Source organism: Gouania willdenowi, chromosome 13, assembly GCF_900634775.1.
Source record: "Gouania willdenowi chromosome 13, fGouWil2.1, whole genome shotgun sequence".
Taxonomy (NCBI): domain Eukaryota; kingdom Metazoa; phylum Chordata; class Actinopteri; order Blenniiformes; family Gobiesocidae; genus Gouania; species Gouania willdenowi.
In genome coordinates this window covers 81,366-102,500 of record NC_041056.1, presented here as the reverse complement: position 1 = coordinate 102,500, position 21,135 = coordinate 81,366, and the positions used below count along the sequence as shown (strand labels likewise).

General features: G+C 37.3%; 1 protein-coding gene across 1 annotated transcript in view; it reads left to right on the top strand.

The window, feature by feature from the left end:
* LOC114474183 (ryanodine receptor 1-like) overlaps positions 1-19,662 on the top strand; it is a 183,148-nt gene extending 163,486 nt beyond the window's left edge. The window contains 6 exon segments of the mRNA XM_028464287.1: positions 9,356-9,512; positions 9,992-10,056; positions 10,159-10,259; positions 10,807-10,835; positions 10,838-10,857; positions 19,233-19,662. Coding sequence (XP_028320088.1) covers positions 9,356-9,512; positions 9,992-10,056; positions 10,159-10,259; positions 10,807-10,835; positions 10,838-10,857; positions 19,233-19,328 — 468 coding nt within the window. The 3' untranslated portion in view covers positions 19,329-19,662.
* The last annotated feature ends 1,473 nt before the right edge of the window (positions 19,663-21,135 follow it).

The following is a 21,135-nucleotide window of genomic DNA, read 5'->3' as shown; positions in this document are numbered from 1 at the left end:
AGTCATCAGATAAAACAAGGATGTAATCATCATAAATAAAAAGATCATCTTAAATGAAGCTACACTTCAATAGACACAACCTGTCACCAGATAAAACGCTCACCAGTGGAACTAGAACATTGGTTCTTATGATTATGTTCTCCTGGTCCTTTTATCTGATGCAGCAGATAAAAGAACTTCAAACTTTTCCTTTTGCTTCTGTTTCCTTCTCCTTGGATGGTTTCTAGATGATGTTTTTTATTTTAGTGTATTCTTTATAAATTAGTTTAATACTGTATCATTTCAATATTTAACCCACGTTCCTTCTTCTTCTTCTGGCAGAACTACCTTTCTCGTAACTTCTACAACCTGCGCTTCTTGGCACTGTTCATCTCTTTTGCTCTGAACTTCATCCTGCTCTTCTACAAGGTCTGCACACAAACACACACTTTAGTCAACATGTGTCAAACTTGAGGCCCGGGGTCCAAATATGGAGCAGTTTGATCTCAAGTGGGCCACAGATTTTATGCATGAAAACTAGTAATTATTGCACCTTAATTTGCACTTCTACGTATACATAAATACACAATATCTGAGAAAGCAACAATATTCAAGCAATAAGTGATAAATATCAGGATCTACACTTTACACTTCCTTTATTTTGAACATTTTATCTGAACAACAAACAAGCAATATTATTAATAATTATAAAAAAAAATAATAATAATTTGAAAAAAGATATATATATATTAAATGAAATTAAATTAAAATTAAAAAAGGGGTGGGGGGGGGGGGGCAGGCCATTCAATCATTCCCGATCACGTTTGCGTGAACTTTTCATAGAACCCCAGAAATGAATCACATGTCAAATGAAATCATCCAACTTCCTTTTTAATTCAAATTTGATTTTTTCCAATTGAACGCGCTTCATAACATCATGTAACAAATTATTATAGGTTGGACCTTTTTTTATTCCAAATTAGTAATATCAGTCTTCTTGATAACACTGAAATAAATTTGATAAGTGTTTTCTGCTCGTTAATAGATTAACAGTTACTTCTCTAGCACAGGGTCAGGATGTAACTGTATTCTACAAATATCAGACATTTTTAGTCCAGTACGTTATGTTAGGACCATTCCAAAAAGTCTTCCTGGCCACACCATCACTGTGTTCACCACACGGAACATTTTGGAAAGCCGTACTTTGGAGAGGTGTGGCCTGTGCAGAACTTTGAACTGGAGCAGTCCATGACGAGCACAGACTGAAGATGAGTGGACGTTGTCTTGATCTACTGAGATGTAGTGATATTTATTCTAATGTCCTGTTGCTAAGGTGACGGAGTGAAGGCATGTATTCTATATCTGACAGAACGTTTCATATTTTAGTAATGGAACCTTTTGAAAATGATAGTATTCATGTCTGAGCTGGAGGGCTGAGGAGGAAAAGACGGGAACACTGATCAGACAAAACTACGGATTTGTAAAGATTTAAAAAAAGTGACCAGATTCTTTTTAATTCAGTGAAATCTGTCATGATTTAAGGATTTTGTAGGAATTTATTATTTTAACAGTTTAACATTAAAAATGGCGACATGAACACCAGGAAATCTGTGAGTCCCTGTAAATATTGTTGAGTTTCATTTACACAAGGATTCATTCCTAATTGGAAGCTCCAAAGGGCCGGTTTTGGTCCCCGGTTCATGAGTTTGACACATGTGCTTTAGAGCAGAAGCAAATAAAAAGGATATATCTCAGTTCCTCTAAATTTACAAATCCAGTCTAACTCCACCATATTTAAAGAGGTGCACAATTTTTTGTGCGTATGTCACATTTTTTATTCACAAATTGTCAAAAATCCTGAAATTTTTCATAACAATCCAACAAATTTCCCCTAAAACATGCAAAAATTGGTCACTTAATGAGGAATTTTGAAGTGAAGGAGGTGCCTCAGTGTGAGCCTTCATGGCTTGATGTTTCAGGTCTCTGACAGCCCCCCTGGTGAAGAGGACTTTGAGGGTTCTGGTTTCTTTGAGGGCTCGGGTCTGTTCGAGGGCTCTGGTGCTGAGGAGGACGGGTCGGGCTTGGGTGTTGGAGGAGATGATGATGAAGATAATCCATTGTTCTACTTCATCGAGGAGAGCACGGGCTACATGGAGCCCGCCATGTCCTGCCTCGCCATCGTCCACACCATCATCTCCATCCTCTGCATCATTGGCTACAACTGCCTGAAGGTGTGCTGTGGCCTTTGGCAGCTTTTAGTCTTTAACAATAATAATTGATATGTAATAACTGAACTATTTCCTGATCAGTTTGGTCAGACTGCCCTAAGCGGGCCAGATACCATCGTACACCAATAGTACTGATATATCTACTCTAGTAGAACAACTGTCTCTTGATTCAATTTGTACTCAAGTAAAAAGTAGCTCAATTAAGTCAGAATGAGAAAGGATTTTATTTGCCAGGTACAGTTTTAAAACAGTACAAGGGATTTAACTCAGTAGTTCTAGTGAAGGACACACATCAACACGCCACATACAGTATTTAGATGAAAGGTTGGACAGAAACAGGAGGAGAGATGATGGGAAAAGGCAGTTGGAGAAGACAGTGTTAAACTAGGAAAAAACCACCTTAGCAACACTACTTAAGTAAAAACACAGTCAAGCCTTAAGGAAGAGACACAATCTACCACAACTGGAACATGAATTATTTTACACAAAGGCATCTGTAAAAAATAAAAGGTTTGTCAAAATGTACAGTTCTTTTTAAAATAACACCAATGAATTCAATTCAAACTAAAAACATTCTCTTAAGTATAGTTAAATGTATAAACTCTTAAACTGTGAAAATAACTGTTGTGTTTGTAACAACTTTAAAGTTAAACAAGACGGAGGCGGAGCTTTCACAGCTGGTTACACACACAGCACATATCACTGCAGAGGACATAAAGAGATCTGATTGGCTATGCATTATGTTTAATCTGATTGAACAGCTATATTCTGATACATTTGATTGTTGTTTGGTCATTTCATTTTTTGAGTTTCACAACATCTGTTGTTCATTTTAAAACAAGAAATAATAATGTGTAGCAATGTAATGAATTACTTCTTTTAAAACATACTTAAGTACAAGTAAAATGACTGATTTTGAAATATACTCAAAAAAGTACAAGTACTCATAAAAGCAACTCAATTACAGTCACGTGAGTTCATGTAATTCATTATGTTCACTTCTGCTGATCACATTGACCAAGGTCTCTGTCTGAGGAGACTCTGCTATGTTATGACTACTGCTATCAGCCACATATATAACACTGAGAACACTCAACAACTTGTTAAGCTCCAAAACCCTTTGACCAAATAAACTGTGTCCACATCTGACCAGCAACCCTAAAGTTTGCCTCCGTCTCATTCTTTCAAACCGCCCCAACAATAATAATAATAATGAACATCTGCTTCCTCCTCCAGGTTCCTCTGGTTATCTTTAAGAGAGAGAAGGAGCTGGCCAGGAAACTGGAGTTTGATGGTCTTTACGTCACTGAACAGCCAGAGGACGATGACATCAAAGGCCAGTGGGACCGACTGGTTCTTAACACCCCGTAAGAACGTTTCCACTCCGTCAGACACACATGATCAGAAAGACCACACTTATCTATGTCTCTGATCTTTCTTCAACGCAGATCTTTCCCAAACAATTACTGGGACAAATTTGTGAAAAGAAAGGTGGGTTTGTCGGAACACCAGCTTCCTTTTCTTTCAACTGAGAAGATATGTCCGAGTTTGAATCTGAGCTGTGGCGTGTGCTCTCCAGGTTCTGGATAAAATGGAGACATCTACGGCAGAGAGAGGATTGCAGAGCTGCTCGGTATGGATTTGGCGTCTCTGGACGTCAGCAACATGACACACGAGAAGAAGCCAGAACCGACACTTCCATGTTCAGCTGGTACGTACGTACGCTTTACTTACATCGTGTTTTTAACTCCCAACATCATATGTTGTATTACATCTTATTGTACGAAGAACTTCATGGAAGTATCCAGGTGATGAGGACACCAGGCAGGTGGTCTTCTGTTCATCCCAAGAAAAACCATCCTCTGCAGACAATTCCAAAGAAATTAAAAACTCATCAGAGGCTTAACAAACAAACACCCACAACAATCCAAGAAAAATAATACAAAATCATAAGGAAAAAAACACTATGGCAGACATGGGCAACACACACAACCACACACAAAAACACACAGCCACACACACACACACACAGCCACACACCACAACACACACAAACACACACAAACACACAAACACACACAAACACACAAAAATGACTGAAAACATACAGTAAAAACCCAATAGGACAATATTAAACATAAGGAAAACAAAAAAATACACAAAATGACATAAAATTTTACCAAAACACACAAAATGATCTAAATACAAACAAACCATAAGATGACACAAAATAAACAAAAGATCTCTAAAATACAAAATGACCCAAAAGGACAATAAAAGACAAATGTAATAACGATGACAATAAAACAGTCACATGACCAGTAACGAAGTCTGTCTCTGTAGGATTTCAACCATCGACATCAAATACCAGATCTGGAAGTTTGGCGTAGTTTTCACTGACAACGTGAGTTCAGGAAACACTTCCTGTGTGAGGTCCACGTTGAGGTTCTGGTTAATAATGATAATGTCCCCCCACAGACCTTCCTCTACCTGGTCTGGTACATGCTAATGTCTCTGCTCGGACACTACAACAACTTCTTCTTCGCCGCTCATCTCCTGGACATCGCCATGGGCGTCAAAACGCTGCGCACCATCCTGTCCTCCGTCACACACAACGGCAAACAGGTGACATTATGATAATCAATTACAATTATTTTAATTATGATGTGTTTCTGTTGTAACCGTAATTTAATTGTAATTGCGTTCAGATAATTGTCTTTGTAATTGTATATGTTATGGAAATTCTATAAAAACTGTCAATTACAATGTAATTAAATGCAAAGCTGTGAAACCAATGTTTCAGGTCAACGTTTCCCACTCGTTGTCACTTTTCTCGAGGATTTATTGAGAACATGATTGTAAAAAAATAATCATTGTCATTACATCTTAATTGTAATTGGAAAAATATTGGTCACCATTGTCATAATTGAGTTGCAATTGAACACAGATAATTGAAGACGTAATTGTAATTGGAAAATGTAACTGACCCTAACGACCCATATTACAGTTCTTTGTCTTACACATACATATTATTATTATTATTATTATTATTATTATTATTATTATTATTAATAAAATATGTTTCAGATCTAGTTTTATAATTTATTATCAATAATGTTATTAATAATAATGATAATAATCTAGGGGTGTACTGAGAGAAATATTAACTCTAATACATTCATTGATTAGGAATCCTAACAAGATAATCAATAGATGAGAAACTAATTAGGTGATAGATAATATTTTACAGCTGATTATAGACATGGGTCAAACTGAGCCGCGCCCAACCTCAGACTGTTGGCACGAAGCAAGATGGCGCCTCTGCTCGGCTCCTATGTCGGCTCTTGTTGAGTGTTTTTGCAATTTATGTGGTCATATCAGCCCGACTATCAAATGGATTTGTTTCTGGAGTTATGATCGTGGCTCTCTTTCACATAAAGGAGTCTATGGAGTCCCTATATAGTTCGTGGGACAGGTACAAACAAACTTTCCTCCCCCCTTTGTTTGCCCGCGGGACTCACCTGAGTACGTGTTGCTGTCTCGAACTCCTGGCAAAAAGAGGAGGCAGAGGAAACGAGGCTGTCGGTCCGGCGTCCAAGTTAGACGCAGGTGGGCTCCACGCGCCGCGCTCTCCTCCCGTGTCATCTCCTCCGGTTCCCTGGAGCCAGTGCAACGTTGGAATTGTGATCGTTGGGATACATCGCCTCCATATCTTTCCGTGTTTACACCGGTCAACAACCACCTGACTTCCCGTCACAGATGGAGAGCACATGACCGTGTTGCGTGCCTTCGACCAATCCCGCTGTGTCCAGCTCGTACAGCTCCAGCTGACGCAAAGTCCGTGACGTCACCCTTGATTCTGCTTGGCCTATTGAATGCTCGTTCTATTGCGAACAAATCTTTCTCCTTGAATGAACTGTTTACCATGAAAAACATGGATTTTATGGTCATCACGGAGACATGGCAGAGAGAGGAGGAGTTTATTCATCTAAATGAACTCTGTCCTGACGGCTGCTCAGTTGTTGGGAAGCCCCGCCCCTCTCGTCGCGGAGGAGGTCTTGCTATGGTTTACAGGGACACTTTCACCTGTAAAGTGATGAATACTCAAGTCTTCCCTTCCTTTGAATCACAAATGTTTAAAGTTGGTTGGCCCCGCCCATTTTATTGTATGCTGGTTTATCGTCCCCCTGGACCTGCTGCTGCTTTTTAAAGGATTTTAGTGATTTTTTATCTTCAATAATCAAGTTGGAAAATGTTTTAAAACTTGGAGATTTTAATATTCATGTTGACGACAGCACATCCTGCCCAGCAGTGGAACTTTAACAATGATTGAAACTTTAATTTTGAGCAACACGTCTTTGGCCCTACTCATCAAAAGGGTCACACGTTAGACCTTGTTTTTTCACTTGGTCTTAATGTTGCCAACCTTTGTATAGAGGATGTCCATATGAGTGACCATTACTGTGTTTATTTGATTTAATCTCCAGTCCTGAGCCTGTCCTTTCTGAGCTTAGGGTCACAGAGGTGGATCATCACAGAGAACACAACAGCAACATTTTCTGCTATGTTTAACTCTGAACTGTTCTTGCAATGTAATGATGTAGACAGTCTCATCCACAGCTTTAATAGCCATTGTTGAGTTCATTATGGATCTGGTTGCACCTGTTAAATCCAACCTGGTGACTCGCAAAGCACCGAGTCCCTGGATTAGTGATGGTATTCGTGTTTGAAGAGACTATGTCGAAAAACTGAGCGTCTGTGAAAGTCTTCCAAACTTGAGGTTCATAGGTTGCATCTGAGGGAACTTAGGTCTTCTTTAAACGAAATTATAAAAAATGCCAGATCTGACTACTTTCGTCAAGCTGATCACTTTGAACAAGAAAAAACCTCAAGTATTGTTTGATACCATCAACTCTATTGTATGTCCTGCTGCTCCTCTTACACCTGTGTTCTGTAAAGCTGACAGCAATGATTTCCTAAACTATTTTATCGATAACTCCAGGATATCAATGATAATCTTCCTCTGCTCTCGTTCTGCACACCTGGTGCTGTTGAGCTTGTTTCCCACGAGTGGTCCTCTTTTAGCCTTGTAACACAGGCCGATGTCTCATCTATGGTAACCAAAATGAAGCCCTCTTTCTGTGTGTCTGATGTTCTGCCCTGTAGATTTTTTGTAAAAGTCTTTGATGTCATTGGCCCCTGGGTTACCGATCTGATCAACCTTTCCCTGTCAACTGGTGTTTTCCCAGTTCTTTCAAACACGCAACTGTAGAACCACTTCTCAAAAAGCCCAATCTGGACCCAGCAGATTTAAAAAACTTCAGGCCCATTTCTAAACTTCCGTTTTTGTCCAAAGTGTTGGAGAAGGTGGTCTCTGATCAGTTGGTACCCTTCTTGGAGAAACACAACATTTTCGACACTTTTCAGTCCGGTTTCCGTAAGAATCACTCCACGGAAACCGCCCTGCTTAAAGTGTCCAGTGATATTATGATGTCCGCGGACTCTGGAAAATGTGCTGTTCTTGTGTTGTTAGATCTCTCGTCAGCATTTGACACTGTGAATCATCAAACCATGTTGACAAGACTGCGTGACCTGGTTGGAATGTCTGGACCAGTCTTGGAGTGGTTCTCCTCGTATTTGTCGGGGAGGAGTTTTAGTGTCTATGCAAATGAGTTCCTGTCTGACCCTGCTGATTTGCTGTGTGGGGTTCCCCAGGGCTCTGTTTGGGCCCGATTTTGTTTTTACTTTATATCCTTCCATTAGGGAAAATTATCCAGACCTTTGATGATGTTCCTACCATGTTTGCGGATGATATTCAGCTTTGCTGCTCTTTTAAGCCCTCTGAGATCCAGAAATTAAGCTCTCTGCTGAAATGTCTTGCGCAAGTTAAACAATGGCTCGGTGCAAATTCCCTACAACTGAACCCAGACAAAACGGAGGTACTGGTGTTTGCCCCTGATGACGCTATGCCAGGGATTCACCAGTATTTGGGCGACCTGAGTTTGTCTGTTAAAACAAGCCTTAGAAATCTTGGACAAAGCAATGTCATTAGAGCACCACTCTAAACTGCTGACAAGGAACTGTTTTTACCAACTGAGGAAAATCTCTAAACTACGTTCACTTGTGTCCAGAGATGATCTTGAGATGATTATCCACGCCTTTGTGTCTTCCCGTTTAGACTATTGTAACAGCTTATTTTCCTGTCTAAACAAAAGGCGCTGTCTCGTCTTCAGCAGGTACAAAACTCTGCGGCGAGGTTACTGACTCGCACAAAACAGAAGGGCCCATATTACTCCCATTCTAAAGCCCTTCATTGGCTCCCAGTCACTTTTCGTTTCAGTTTTAAAATTCTGGTGCTGACCTTCAGAGCCTTGCATGGTCAGGCTCCCTCCTACATTAGAGACTTGTTGTGTCCTTATACCCCCTCCCGGAGGCTGAGGTCCCAGGATCAGAACCTGCTCATGGTCCCCCGTACCCGTTACAAGACCAGAGGAGATCGCTCCTTCCAGGCGGTCGCGCCAACGCTCTGGAACGATCTTCCGTTTTCCTTGCGTTTGCTTGATTCCGTTGATGTTTTTAAGAGCCAACTGAAAACCTATTTGTTTCAGAAAGCATTTAAAATTCCAGTGATAAAGGGTTGTTTTATGACCATCATATTCTTGTGACAGTAACTGTAATTTGTATTGTATTGTATGCACTGTATGTATTGTGAAGCACTTTGTGACTCCTGTCTGTAAAAGGTGCTATATAAATAAATATTACTTACTTACTTACTAACACAAGAGGGACAGATATATTATGTAGTTTAGTAATTGAGAACGTAATTGTAATTGACTTTCTGGGAAAAAAAAGCATAATTGTAATTGAGTTGTAATTGAACAAGGATAATTGAAGATGTAATTGTAATGGAAGATTGAACCCAACCCTGGTTCCCATAGCTGATGATGACGGTGGGTCTGCTGGCCGTGGTGGTCTACCTCTACACCGTGGTCGCCTTCAACTTCTTCCGCAAGTTTTACAACAAGAGTGAAGACGAGGACGAGCCTGACATGAAGTGCGATGACATGATGACGGTGAGTAGGGGGCGTGGCTCGGCGGGGGTCGCTTTAAAGTGACAGTAACACGTCTGTACTGACCCCCCCCCACAGTGCTACCTGTTCCACATGTACGTGGGCGTCCGCGCCGGTGGAGGCATCGGGGACGAGATCGAGGATCCGGCCGGGGACGAATACGAGCTGTATCGAGTTGTCTTTGACATCACCTTCTTCTTCTTCGTCATCGTCATCCTGCTGGCCATCATCCAGGGTAGGCTGTGCTGGGGGGGGGGAAGCTACAGACAAGTCCACACAGGACGTGATATGTGGTCGCTAAGAATGAAATCACATGACTCTTTGACTCACAAAGATCAGCTGTTTGTGAGATGAATAAAGCATAATTATGAGGTTTATGTGAATAATACAGAAATGTTATCGTTGTTAAGGCGTAAACACACAAACCAATTCTAGAGCCATTTCACAAAAACACACAATATGCCAAAATACTCAAAAAGCACAGACACTAGAAACACACAAAATGGCACCAAAAACGCATAATGTTAAAACAATAAACAATATAAAAACTACGAAAATACAAACAATTCAATTAAAGCTCAATGAAATATCAGTTGTTATGTAATTAGAGTAATTTGAGGTAATTGGCATGGTTAGGGTTAATTTTTTTAAATCATTTAAAATAAAAGTAACAACACAGCATTTATTTCTGAATATTTCCTTCGTCTCTTTTAGGTTTGATCATTGACGCCTTTGGAGAACTCAGAGATCAGCAGGAGCAGGTCAGAGAGGACATGGAGGTAAGAACATCACCTGCACTCTGATTGGTCGTCATCCATCCTCCTGATTGGTCGTCATCCATCCTCCTGATCCGATCGTCTAATCCGATCCGTCTGTTTCAGACCAAATGTTTCATCTGCGGGATCGGCAGCGACTACTTTGACACGACGCCGCACGGCTTTGAGACTCACACTTTAGAGGAACATAATTTAGCAAACTACATGTGAGTCACTCCTCAGGCTGCAGATCGAGGCGTCTGTAAATGTGCCTGAACAGAATGTTATTTTATACTTTTTAAATTCTTGGTTTTTGTGTGTGTGTGTGTGTGTGTGTGTGTGTGTGTGTGTGTGTGTGTGTGTGTGTGTGTGTGTGTGTGTGTGTGGCAATATATAGCTACAGTTTTATTTAAAGCGTGTTTTTGCACTAAATCTGTTACAGATAATAAAAAAATACAAAAATGACAAAAACATTTTACAAAATAATTTTTGAAAAATATGCAAAAGTCTTCATTAAAACACAAATCAACTAGTTTCTAGTTTTGTTCATGTTTTCATCATTTGTTGACTATGAACTATTTGTGAATCATATTTAGGCTCAATGACCTATAAATGGGAATCATTAATAAAATTAAAAATAAGTGAGAGCATATTTACTGTTACTATATATTTAGTTTCTTTTTTATGCATTTAAACCTATTTTGAACTAAAAGAAATGCAGTTGGTCAGAATATTTAGGGTCATTGACTCATTTATTCTTTGTTTCTTCACCAGGTTCTTCCTCATGTATCTGATCAACAAAGATGAACGGAGCACACAGGACAGGTATTATTACAGTTATTACAGTTATTACAGTTACTACAGTTATTACAGTTATTATTACAGTTATTACAGTTATTACAGTTATTATTACAGTTATTACAGTTATTACAGTTACTACAGTTATTACAGTTATTATTACAGTTATTACAGTTATTACAGTTATTACATGTATTACAGTTATTACAGTTACTACAGTTATTACAGTTATTATTACAGTTATTACAGTTATTACAGTTATTATTACAGTTATTACAGTTATTACAGTTACTACAGTTATTACAGTTATTATTACAGTTATTACAGTTATTACTACAGTTATTACAGTATTACAGTTATTACAGTTATTACAGTTATTATTACAGTTATTACAGTTACTTACAGGTATTACAGATACTTATTATTACAGTTCTACAGTTTATTACAGTTATTACAGTTACTACAGTTATTACAGTTACTACAGTTATTACAGTTACTACAGTTACTACAGTTATTACAGTTATTACAGTTACTGCAGTTACTACAGTTACTACAGTTATTACAGTTACTACAGTTACTACAGTTACTACAGTTATTACAGTTATTACAGTTAGCTTACAGTTACTACAGTTATTACAGTTATTACAGTTACTACATTCACTACAGTTATTACAGTTATTACATTTACTACAGTTATTACAGTTATTACAATTATTACAATTATTACAGTTATTACAGTTATTACAGTTACTACATTTATTACAGTTACTACATTCACTACAGTTATTACAGTTATTACTACAGTTATTACATTTATTACAGTTATTACAGTTATTACAGTTACTACAGTTACTACATTATTACAGTTACTACAGTTACTACCGTTACTACAGTTATTACAGTTATTACAGTTTACTACAGTTATTACAGTTACTACAGTTATTACAGTTATTACAGTTACTACAGTTACTACAGTTACTACAGTTATTACAGTTATTACAGTTACTACAGTTACTACAGTTATTACAGTTACTACAGTTATTACAGTTACTACAGTTATTACAGTTATTACTACAGTTATTACATTTATTACAGTTATTACAGTTATTACAGTTACTACAGTTACTACAGTTACTACAGTTATTACAGTTACTACAGTTATTACAGTTATTACTACAGTTATTACATTTATTACAGTTATTACAGTTATTACAGTTACTACAGTTACTACAGTTATTACAGTTACTACAGTTACTACAGTTATTACAGTTACTACAGTTACTACATTTATTACAGTTATTACAGTTACTACAGTTATTACAGTTACTACAGTTACTACAGTATACAGTTATTACAGTTACTACAGTTATTACAGTTATTACAGTTACTACAGTTACTACAGTTATTACAGTTATTACAGTTACTACAGTTATTACAGTTATTACAGTTACTACAGTTATTACAGTTATTACAGTTATTACAGTTACTACAGTTACTACCGTTACTACAGTTATTACAGTTATTACAGTTACTACAGTTACTACAGTTACTACAGTTATTACAGTTACTACAGTTACTACAGTTATTACAGTTACTACAGTTACTACAGTTATTACAGTTATTACAGTTACTACAGTTATTACAGTTACTACAGTTACTACAGTTACTACAGTTATTACAGTTATTACTACAGTTATTACATTTATTACAGTTATTACAGTTATTACAGTTACTACAGTTACTACAGTTACTACAGTTATTACAGTTATTACAGTTACTACAGTTACTACAGTTACTACAGTTATTACAGTTACTACAGTTACTACAGTTACTACAGTTACTACAGTTATTACAGTTACTACAGTTACTACAGTTATTACAGTTATTACAGTTACTACAGTTATTACAGTTATTACAGTTACTACAGTTATTACAGTTACTACAGTTACTACAGTTATTACAGTTACTGCAGTTACCACAGTTACTACAGTTATTACAGTTACTACAGTTACTACAGTTATTACAGTTACTACAGTTATTACAGTATTACAGTTACTACAGTTATTACAGTTATTACAGTTACTACAATTACTACAGTTATTACAGTTACTACAGTTACTACAGTTATTACAGGTATTACAGTTACTACAGTTATTACAGTTATTACAGTTATTATTACAGTTATTACAGTTACTACAGTTATTACAGTTATTATTACAGTTATTACAGTTACTACAGTTATTACAGTTACTACAGTTACTACAGTTATTACAGTTACTACAGTTACTACAGTTACTACAGTTATTACAGTTATTACAATTATTACAATTATTACAGTTATTACAGTTATTACAGTTACTACAGTTATTACAGTTACTACAGTTATTACAGTTATTACTACAGTTATTACATTTATTACAGTTATTACAGTTACTACAGTTACTACAGTTATTACAGTTACTACAGTTACTACCGTTACTACAGTTATTACAGTTATTACAGTTATTACAGTTACTACAGTTATTACAGTTATTACAGTTACTACAGTTATTACAGTTACTACAGTTACTACAGTTATTACAGTTATTACAGTTACTACAGTTATTACAGTTACTACAGTTACTACAGTTATTACAGTTACTACAGTTATTACAGTTACTACAGTTACTACAGTTATTACAGTTACTACAGTTACTACAGTTATTACAGTTACTACAGTTACTACAGTTATTACAGTTACTACAGTTACTACAGTTATTACAGTTATTACTACAGTTATTACATTTATTACAGTTATTACAGTTATTACAGTTACTACAGTTACTACAGTTATTACAGTTACTACAGTTATTACAGTTACTACAGTTATTACAGTTATTACAGTTATTACAGTTACTACAGTTACTACAGTTACTACAGTTATTACAGTTACTACAGTTATTACAGTTACTGCAGTTACTACAGTTACTACAGTTACTACAGTTATTACAGTTACTACAGTTACTACAGTTACTACAGTTACTACAGTTATTACAGTTACTACAGTTATTACAGTTATTACAGTTACTACAGTTACTACAGTTATTACAGTTATTACAGTTACTACAGTTATTACAGTTACGTTATAGGTTATTATTGAAGGTTTTTTCCTTTTCTTTAAAGAGATTCTCCACTGTTTTCTACCAATGTAGAATAGCATTGAAATGTACTTATTAGTAGATCTATACCTAACAAACATCATACATCATATTTGTTTTTTTACATTTTAAAAATATGACTACTTTACATGTGATTGATGATGTCACACGGCCCCACTGCCTGTAAACATCCCATTGTTTTCTATTGGAGTGAAACATTCAGCCTGATTTTTACATCATTTAGTAGATTTTTCAGTCAAAATTATATTTTGTGCTGCTTTTGGTCTAAATGATCAGGAAAAGTTAAAGATAATATAAACCTCTTTTGTTTACAGAAAAAGGATAAAAACAGAAAATTATCTATGACATTTCCAACTCTGTGATTTGGTAGTAGACAATGAAGCAGAGAAGAAGAGCTCTCCTAGAGGACCTTTACTCTCCCTTACAAAGTGCACTGACACGCTCTGGTGGCTGAAGTTGACGAGTGAACTGTTGAAGATTCACAAACCCTGAGGATAGAATTCCTTTTGAGTGAGAAACCTTTAACAGTCCATGGTGTACTCTCTAAAGATAGGAATAGTATCTGCCATTTTGGCCCACATGGTGTAGTATACATAGTGTAGTATACATAGTGTAGTGTACATAGTGTAATATACATAGTGTAGTATACATGGTGTAGTATACATGGTGTAGTATACATAGTGTAATATACATAGTGTAGTATACATAGTGTAGTATACATAGTGTAATATACATAGTGTAGTATACATGGTGTAGTATACATAGTGTAATATACATAGTGTAGTATACATAGTGTAATATACATAGTGTAGTATACATAGTGTAATATACATAGTGTAGTATACATAGTGTAATATACATAGTGTAGTATACATAGTGTAATATACATAGTGTAATATACATAGTGTAATATACATAGTGTAGTATACATGGTGTAGTATACATGGTGTAGTATACATGGTGTAGTGTACATGGTGTAGTATACATGGTGTAGTGTACATGGTGTAGTATACATGGTGTAGTATACATGGTGTAGTGTACATGGTGTAGTATACATGGTGTAGTATACATAGTGTAGTATACATAGTGTAGTATACATGGTGTAGTGTACATAGTGTAGTATACATAGTGTAGTATACATGGTGTAGTGTACATGGTGTAGTATACATGGTGTAGTATACATGGTGTAGTATACATGGTGTAGTGTACATGGTGTAGTATACATGGTGTAGTATACATGGTGTAGTGTACATGGTGTAGTATACATGGTGTAGTATACATGGTGTAGTGTACATAGTGTAGTGTACACGGTGTAGTGTACACGGTGTAGTGTACACGGTGTAGTGTACATGGTGTAGTGTACATGGTGTAGTATACATAGTGTAGTATACATAGTGTAGTGTACATGGTGTAGTGTACATGGTGTAGTATACATAGTGTAGTGTACATGGTGTAGTGTACATGGTGTAGTGTACATGGTGTAGTATACATGGTGTAGTGTACATGGTGTAGTATACATAGTGTAGTGTACATGGTGTAGTGTACATGGTGTAGTATACATAGTGTAGTATACATGGTGTAGTGTACATGGTGTAGTATACATAGTGTAGTATACATGGTGTAGTGTACATGGTGTAGTATACATGGTGTAGTGTACATGGTGTAGTATACACGGTGTAGTATACACGGTGTAGTATACATGGTGTAGTGTACATGGTGTAGTATACATGGTGTAGTATACATAGTGTAGTGTACACGGTGTAGTATACATGGTGTAGTATACATGGTGTAGTATACATAGTGTAGTGTACACGGTGTAGTGTACACGGTGTAGTGTACACGGTGTAGTATACATGGTGTAGTATACATAGTGTAGTATACATGGTGTAGTATACATAGTGTAGTATACATGGTGTAGTATACATGGTGTAGTGTACATGGTGTAGTATACATAGTGTAGTATACATAGTGTAGTATACATGGTGTAGTATACATAGTGTAGTGTACACGGTGTAGTGTACACGGTGTAGTGTACACGGTGTAGTATACATGGTGTAGTATACATAGTGTAGTATACATGGTGTAGTATACATAGTGTAGTATACATGGTGTAGTATACATGGTGTAGTGTACATGGTGTAGTATAAACAGTGTAGTATACATAGTGTAGTATACATGGTGTAGTATACATAGTGTAGTATACATGGTGTAGTATACATAGTGTAGTATACATGGTGTAGTATACATGGTGTAGTGTACATGGTGTAGTATACATAGTGTAGTATACATAGTGTAGTATACATGGTGTAGTGTACATGGTGTAGTGTACATAGTGTAGTGTACATAGTGTAGTATACATGGTGTAGTATACATAGTGTAGTATACATGGTGTAGTATACATGGTGTAGTATACATGGTGTAGTATACATGGTGTAGTATACATAGTGTAGTATACATGGTGTAGTATACATGGTGTAGTATACATAGTGTAGTATACATAGTGTAGTATACATAGTGTAGTATACATAGTGTAGTATACATGGTGTAGTATACATAGTGTAGTATACATAGTGTAGTATACATAGTGTAGTATACATGGTGTAGTATACATAGTGTAGTATACATAGTGTAGTATACATGGTGTAGTATACATAGTGTAGTATACATAGTGTAGTATACATAGTGTAGTATACATGGTGTAGTATACATAGTGTAGTATACATGGTGTAGTGTACATGGTGTAGTATACATGGTGTAGTATACATGGTGTAGTATACATGGTGTAGTATACATGGTGTAGTATACATAGTGTAGTATACATGGTGTAGTATACATGGTGTAGTATACATGGTGTAGTATACATAGTGTAGTATACATGGTGTAGTATACATAGTGTAGTATACATGGTGTAGTATACATAGTGTAGTATACATGGTGTAGTATACATAGTGTAGTATACATGGTGTAGTATACATAGTGTAGTATACATAGTGTAGTATACATGGTGTAGTATACATAGTGTAGTATACATGGTGTAGTATACATAGTGTAGTATACATGGTGTAGTATACATGGTGTAGTATACATGGTGTAGTATACATAGTGTAGTATACATGGTGTAGTATACATGGTGTAGTATACATAGTGTAGTATACATGGTGTAGTATATATAGTGTAGTATACATGATATAGTTAGTATACATGGTGTAGTATACATGGTGTAGTATACATGGTGTACTTGTAAATTCCCAGGTTGTGACCACAAAAATGTACCAGGATCACTGTTCAGCTTCCATCGTTTTCCAGTTTCTGATAAAACTATGAGACAGCTTTGGCTGGTTGCCATCAGCTATTCTGCGGGAGTGAAAATATCCCGTACTAGTATTTTGGTGTGTGCAGTGCTCACTTCATCATCTGTTTCATCTGATATTGTGCTAAAATTGCATTCATCATCGGAAGTTTTGGAGTCAGACATGTTGTCCGCGAGTCGCGCTATCAACAGCTGATGGGATTAGGCGCACCGATGACGTTGACGGCAACGTGGATTGATGAAACGGAAGAGAAAATTCTGCCGATTAAAACTGGAGGTATGAATATTTTTAATGGGAGGTTTTGTGATGTAAATGAATCAAGCTTTCAAACGCATATCTCTGTTTTTCTATTAAAAACGCACAGTTTTGTGGCCCCGGAAACTAACCGGGACTACTTTCTTGACCAACTTCAAATGGCCAGAACTCGGACCAGGGAGGTGACCACTGAGTGAGACAATGTGTATGCACTATAGTGATGGTGAGGATTGCATACAACGTCATGTCTTAAATAGGCCAACTATCCCTTTAAGCCCAGTACCAGTTTTATCCTCAGTCTAAGACATGTCAGTGTATCATAGACCAGTGTATGTGTAAGAACCTCTACTGTAAACCCAAGCACTTCCCTGGGCCTGAGATACAGCCAGGCCAGCAGAAAGAGTGGGGGACAGGGAGCCCATGGAACACCCCCACGGCCAAGCAGCCCCCCAGATGCACCGAAGACCCCTAGCCGAGAGGCAGTGCCTCCCCAAGGGTGAATTATTATTTTGATTATTTGATTTAATTATAATATAATTATATTTACAATAGTCTACAGTACCTATAAGTTTTAAAGTGTCAGCATTTTGTGCTTTTCATAGCGTTAATGACTAAACATCGTTATTTCCTGGTACGGCAGAGACGCTGCACAGCCTCACTCTGCTGTAAGGCTGGAGGAGGAGCCAGGAGGAGGCCACACCCTCTCCCAAAAGCACATTGCTGCTTTGCCTCCATTCCCATAGCGTGTTTTTACATGTTTGCACATGCTCAGTCAGTTCCCCAAGATGAAAACCATTTACGTCCAAAGGCAGCTCTCTACGCTATCTTTGGACGTAACCGTGCTATGCTAAATGCTATACGTACGTTCACAGTGCATTAGTGAATTGATATCATGTGACCGCTGCTGCTACGTTCTCTAGCTAGTGGGCGGGATAACACTACAGTCAGGATGACAGCGCTAGAGACGATAAAGAAACTTTGTTTTGAGGAAAAACTACATCTTTTAAAAGATGGAGACCAACACCTGAGCTACCAGACCTTCAGCAAAGCTAAGGTCAGAACATTGTTGGTACTTTCTACAGTGAATGGAACAAAAGGAAGGATTGACTTTGTGGATGCTCCTCACTGAGGATGTTCTGAGTTGTTGTTGTTGTTATTTTCTCTGTTTCTGTGTTTCCAACACAAACAACAGATGTGCTGTTGTGTCATGAGATATATGTTGTTGGAGAGTATGGAGACTATATTAAATAATGTTTATGTTTCTTTAATGGTGTTTATGATGTTGATTTTGTTAGATGATAAATACTTGTTCATGTGGATCTTGTTGGGTTTTTTCTTTATTATTATGAATTTTATATTTTGATAAGTGCATTGAGATGATTGTTGTAAATTGTGCTATACAAATAAAGTTGAATTGAATTAACACTTGCCAGCAGAAACGTGAAATTGTCATTGGTGTTGACATTTGGAACGCCCCGCCTACCCAACCCTAGTGGTCACGTCATGTCACTGGTGTCAGTGCACTGTTTGAGGAAGAGTAAAGGTTCCTGAGGAGAGCTCTTCTTCTCTGCTTCATTGTCTACTACCAAACCACAGAATTGGAAGTGTTGCCCCCTGTGGTCATAGATAATGTGTTTAGACGTGTTCAAACCAGCTTGTTTGTTGTGCTCTCTCTCAGGAGTCGTACGTGTGGAAGATGTACCAGGAGCGATGCTGGGACTTCTTTCCTGCTGGAGACTGTTTTAGGAAGCAGTATGAAGACCAGCTGGGATAACATCATCATCATCATCTTCATCATCACGTCCTAACAAAGGGTAGATAGAGGAGGACTAATCTGACTTACTTTACTTTCTGTCCACATGTTTCCATCATGTGATGCAGCTATGCACAGCGTCTCTTTGGAGCGTTTCGTTTGCCTTTAGTTTGGGGGTCAGTGACCCTAACGAGACCCTTGTTCTTGTGTCTCTGCTGCTGTCAACTTTCTAGTGCCTATAGCAACTTCACTGCTTTACAAACCTGATGGTCAGTGTTACGACAGAGAGAATGTGTCTGTGTGCAACGTCTCTCATGTAAGCCCACAAAATGACTCCAAAAATACTAAGAATGACTGAAAAATACACAAGATAAGTTCATAAATACATCACAAAAACTGAAAAATATACGAAAAATCAGCAAAAACACATAAAATGAGAGAAAAGTGTCCTATATTATACCAAAACACACACAAAATGACAACAAAAATAGAAGTTGGCAGCAAAAAAATTCAAATGAGAGAAAAAAAACACAAGAAAAAAACCAAACAATTACAAATATGTACAAAATTGATAATAATCTTTAGATTCTAAATGCAGACTTTAATTCTCATAATGTAGCTTTTGAAGCAATGTGATAAAAGTTCTACATGTCATTGTTTGCAGTTCAGGGTCTTCAGCACAAGCTAACTGTGTGTGCGCTGTGCTAGCTAGCTAGCAGCTAGCCCGTTAGCTATAAACGTGCTTTCAGTGTTTGAGGACAACTTTGACTTTATTGAGCCGATCTTCTTCATGTGTCCGATTAAACGTGATGATACAATATGTTTCTAACTCTGAACACAGGGATTCCTCGTCTAACTTTAAGGACTATTTCTAGACGGATGCGTTCAAAGGACAGATGGATGTGATACGTTGTTCTTTATAAACGGGTGAAGACACGCCCCCTCCTCACTGAGCTTTGATGAGAACACGTGTTTTACATAAATTATATATTTATTTATTGTGTTGGATTTACAGTCGAACAAACGAGCTTGTGTTTTTTTGAGTTTCACTCATTTTTAGGCGCTAAATGTAGCGTTTAAAGGCAGAGCTCAGACTCCGCCCCCTGCCTGAGTTTCAATACAGAATAAACAGATTATTTTAAGAACCTGAACTCGTGTCCTTGTGTTTTTTTAAGCTGAGATGTGATAAAGAGACAAGTAGGAAATAATGTAAATACATATAATACATAAACTGCAAACATTAGAAAGATTTTTTTCTGGTAAATTCAACTGTCAACTGCCAGTCTTCCTCAGAGGCGTCTGCTGATCGCTTTGATGTTTCCTTACGAGTTATTTCTGGGCGTGGCCAACTTGAAAGTTCTGTCAAGCTGGCCACGCCCCCTATCGTCTCTTGGTCTCTGGAGAAGGGACCATTGGGCATGGCAAGTTAGCCACGCCCAGAAATAACACATCAAAGAGATCAGCAGATGCCTCTGGGGACGATAGACGTTAGATCGTGTGGTGTTTTAAGAATACGACTTTTAGAAAAAATAGAAATATAATTTTAATCAGTAACTTTTTTTTATCAATTACTAGACATTCCAAGTGACCCCAAGTGTGGTCGTGACCCCAAGTGTGGTCGTGACCCCAAGGATGAAAAACATTGCACTATGGCCCAGAGGAGGATTTTGGTCTTTGAAGGCATGAATTATTACATAAATCACCAAATAATTCAGGGACAGATATTTCAGTCCCTCCCAATATTCACATTTAGTGAAACTCGCAGCTATTCTCTGCTCGTAGATACATGATCACAGTAAATTGTCGTAAGATTTTGCCCAAAACCTAC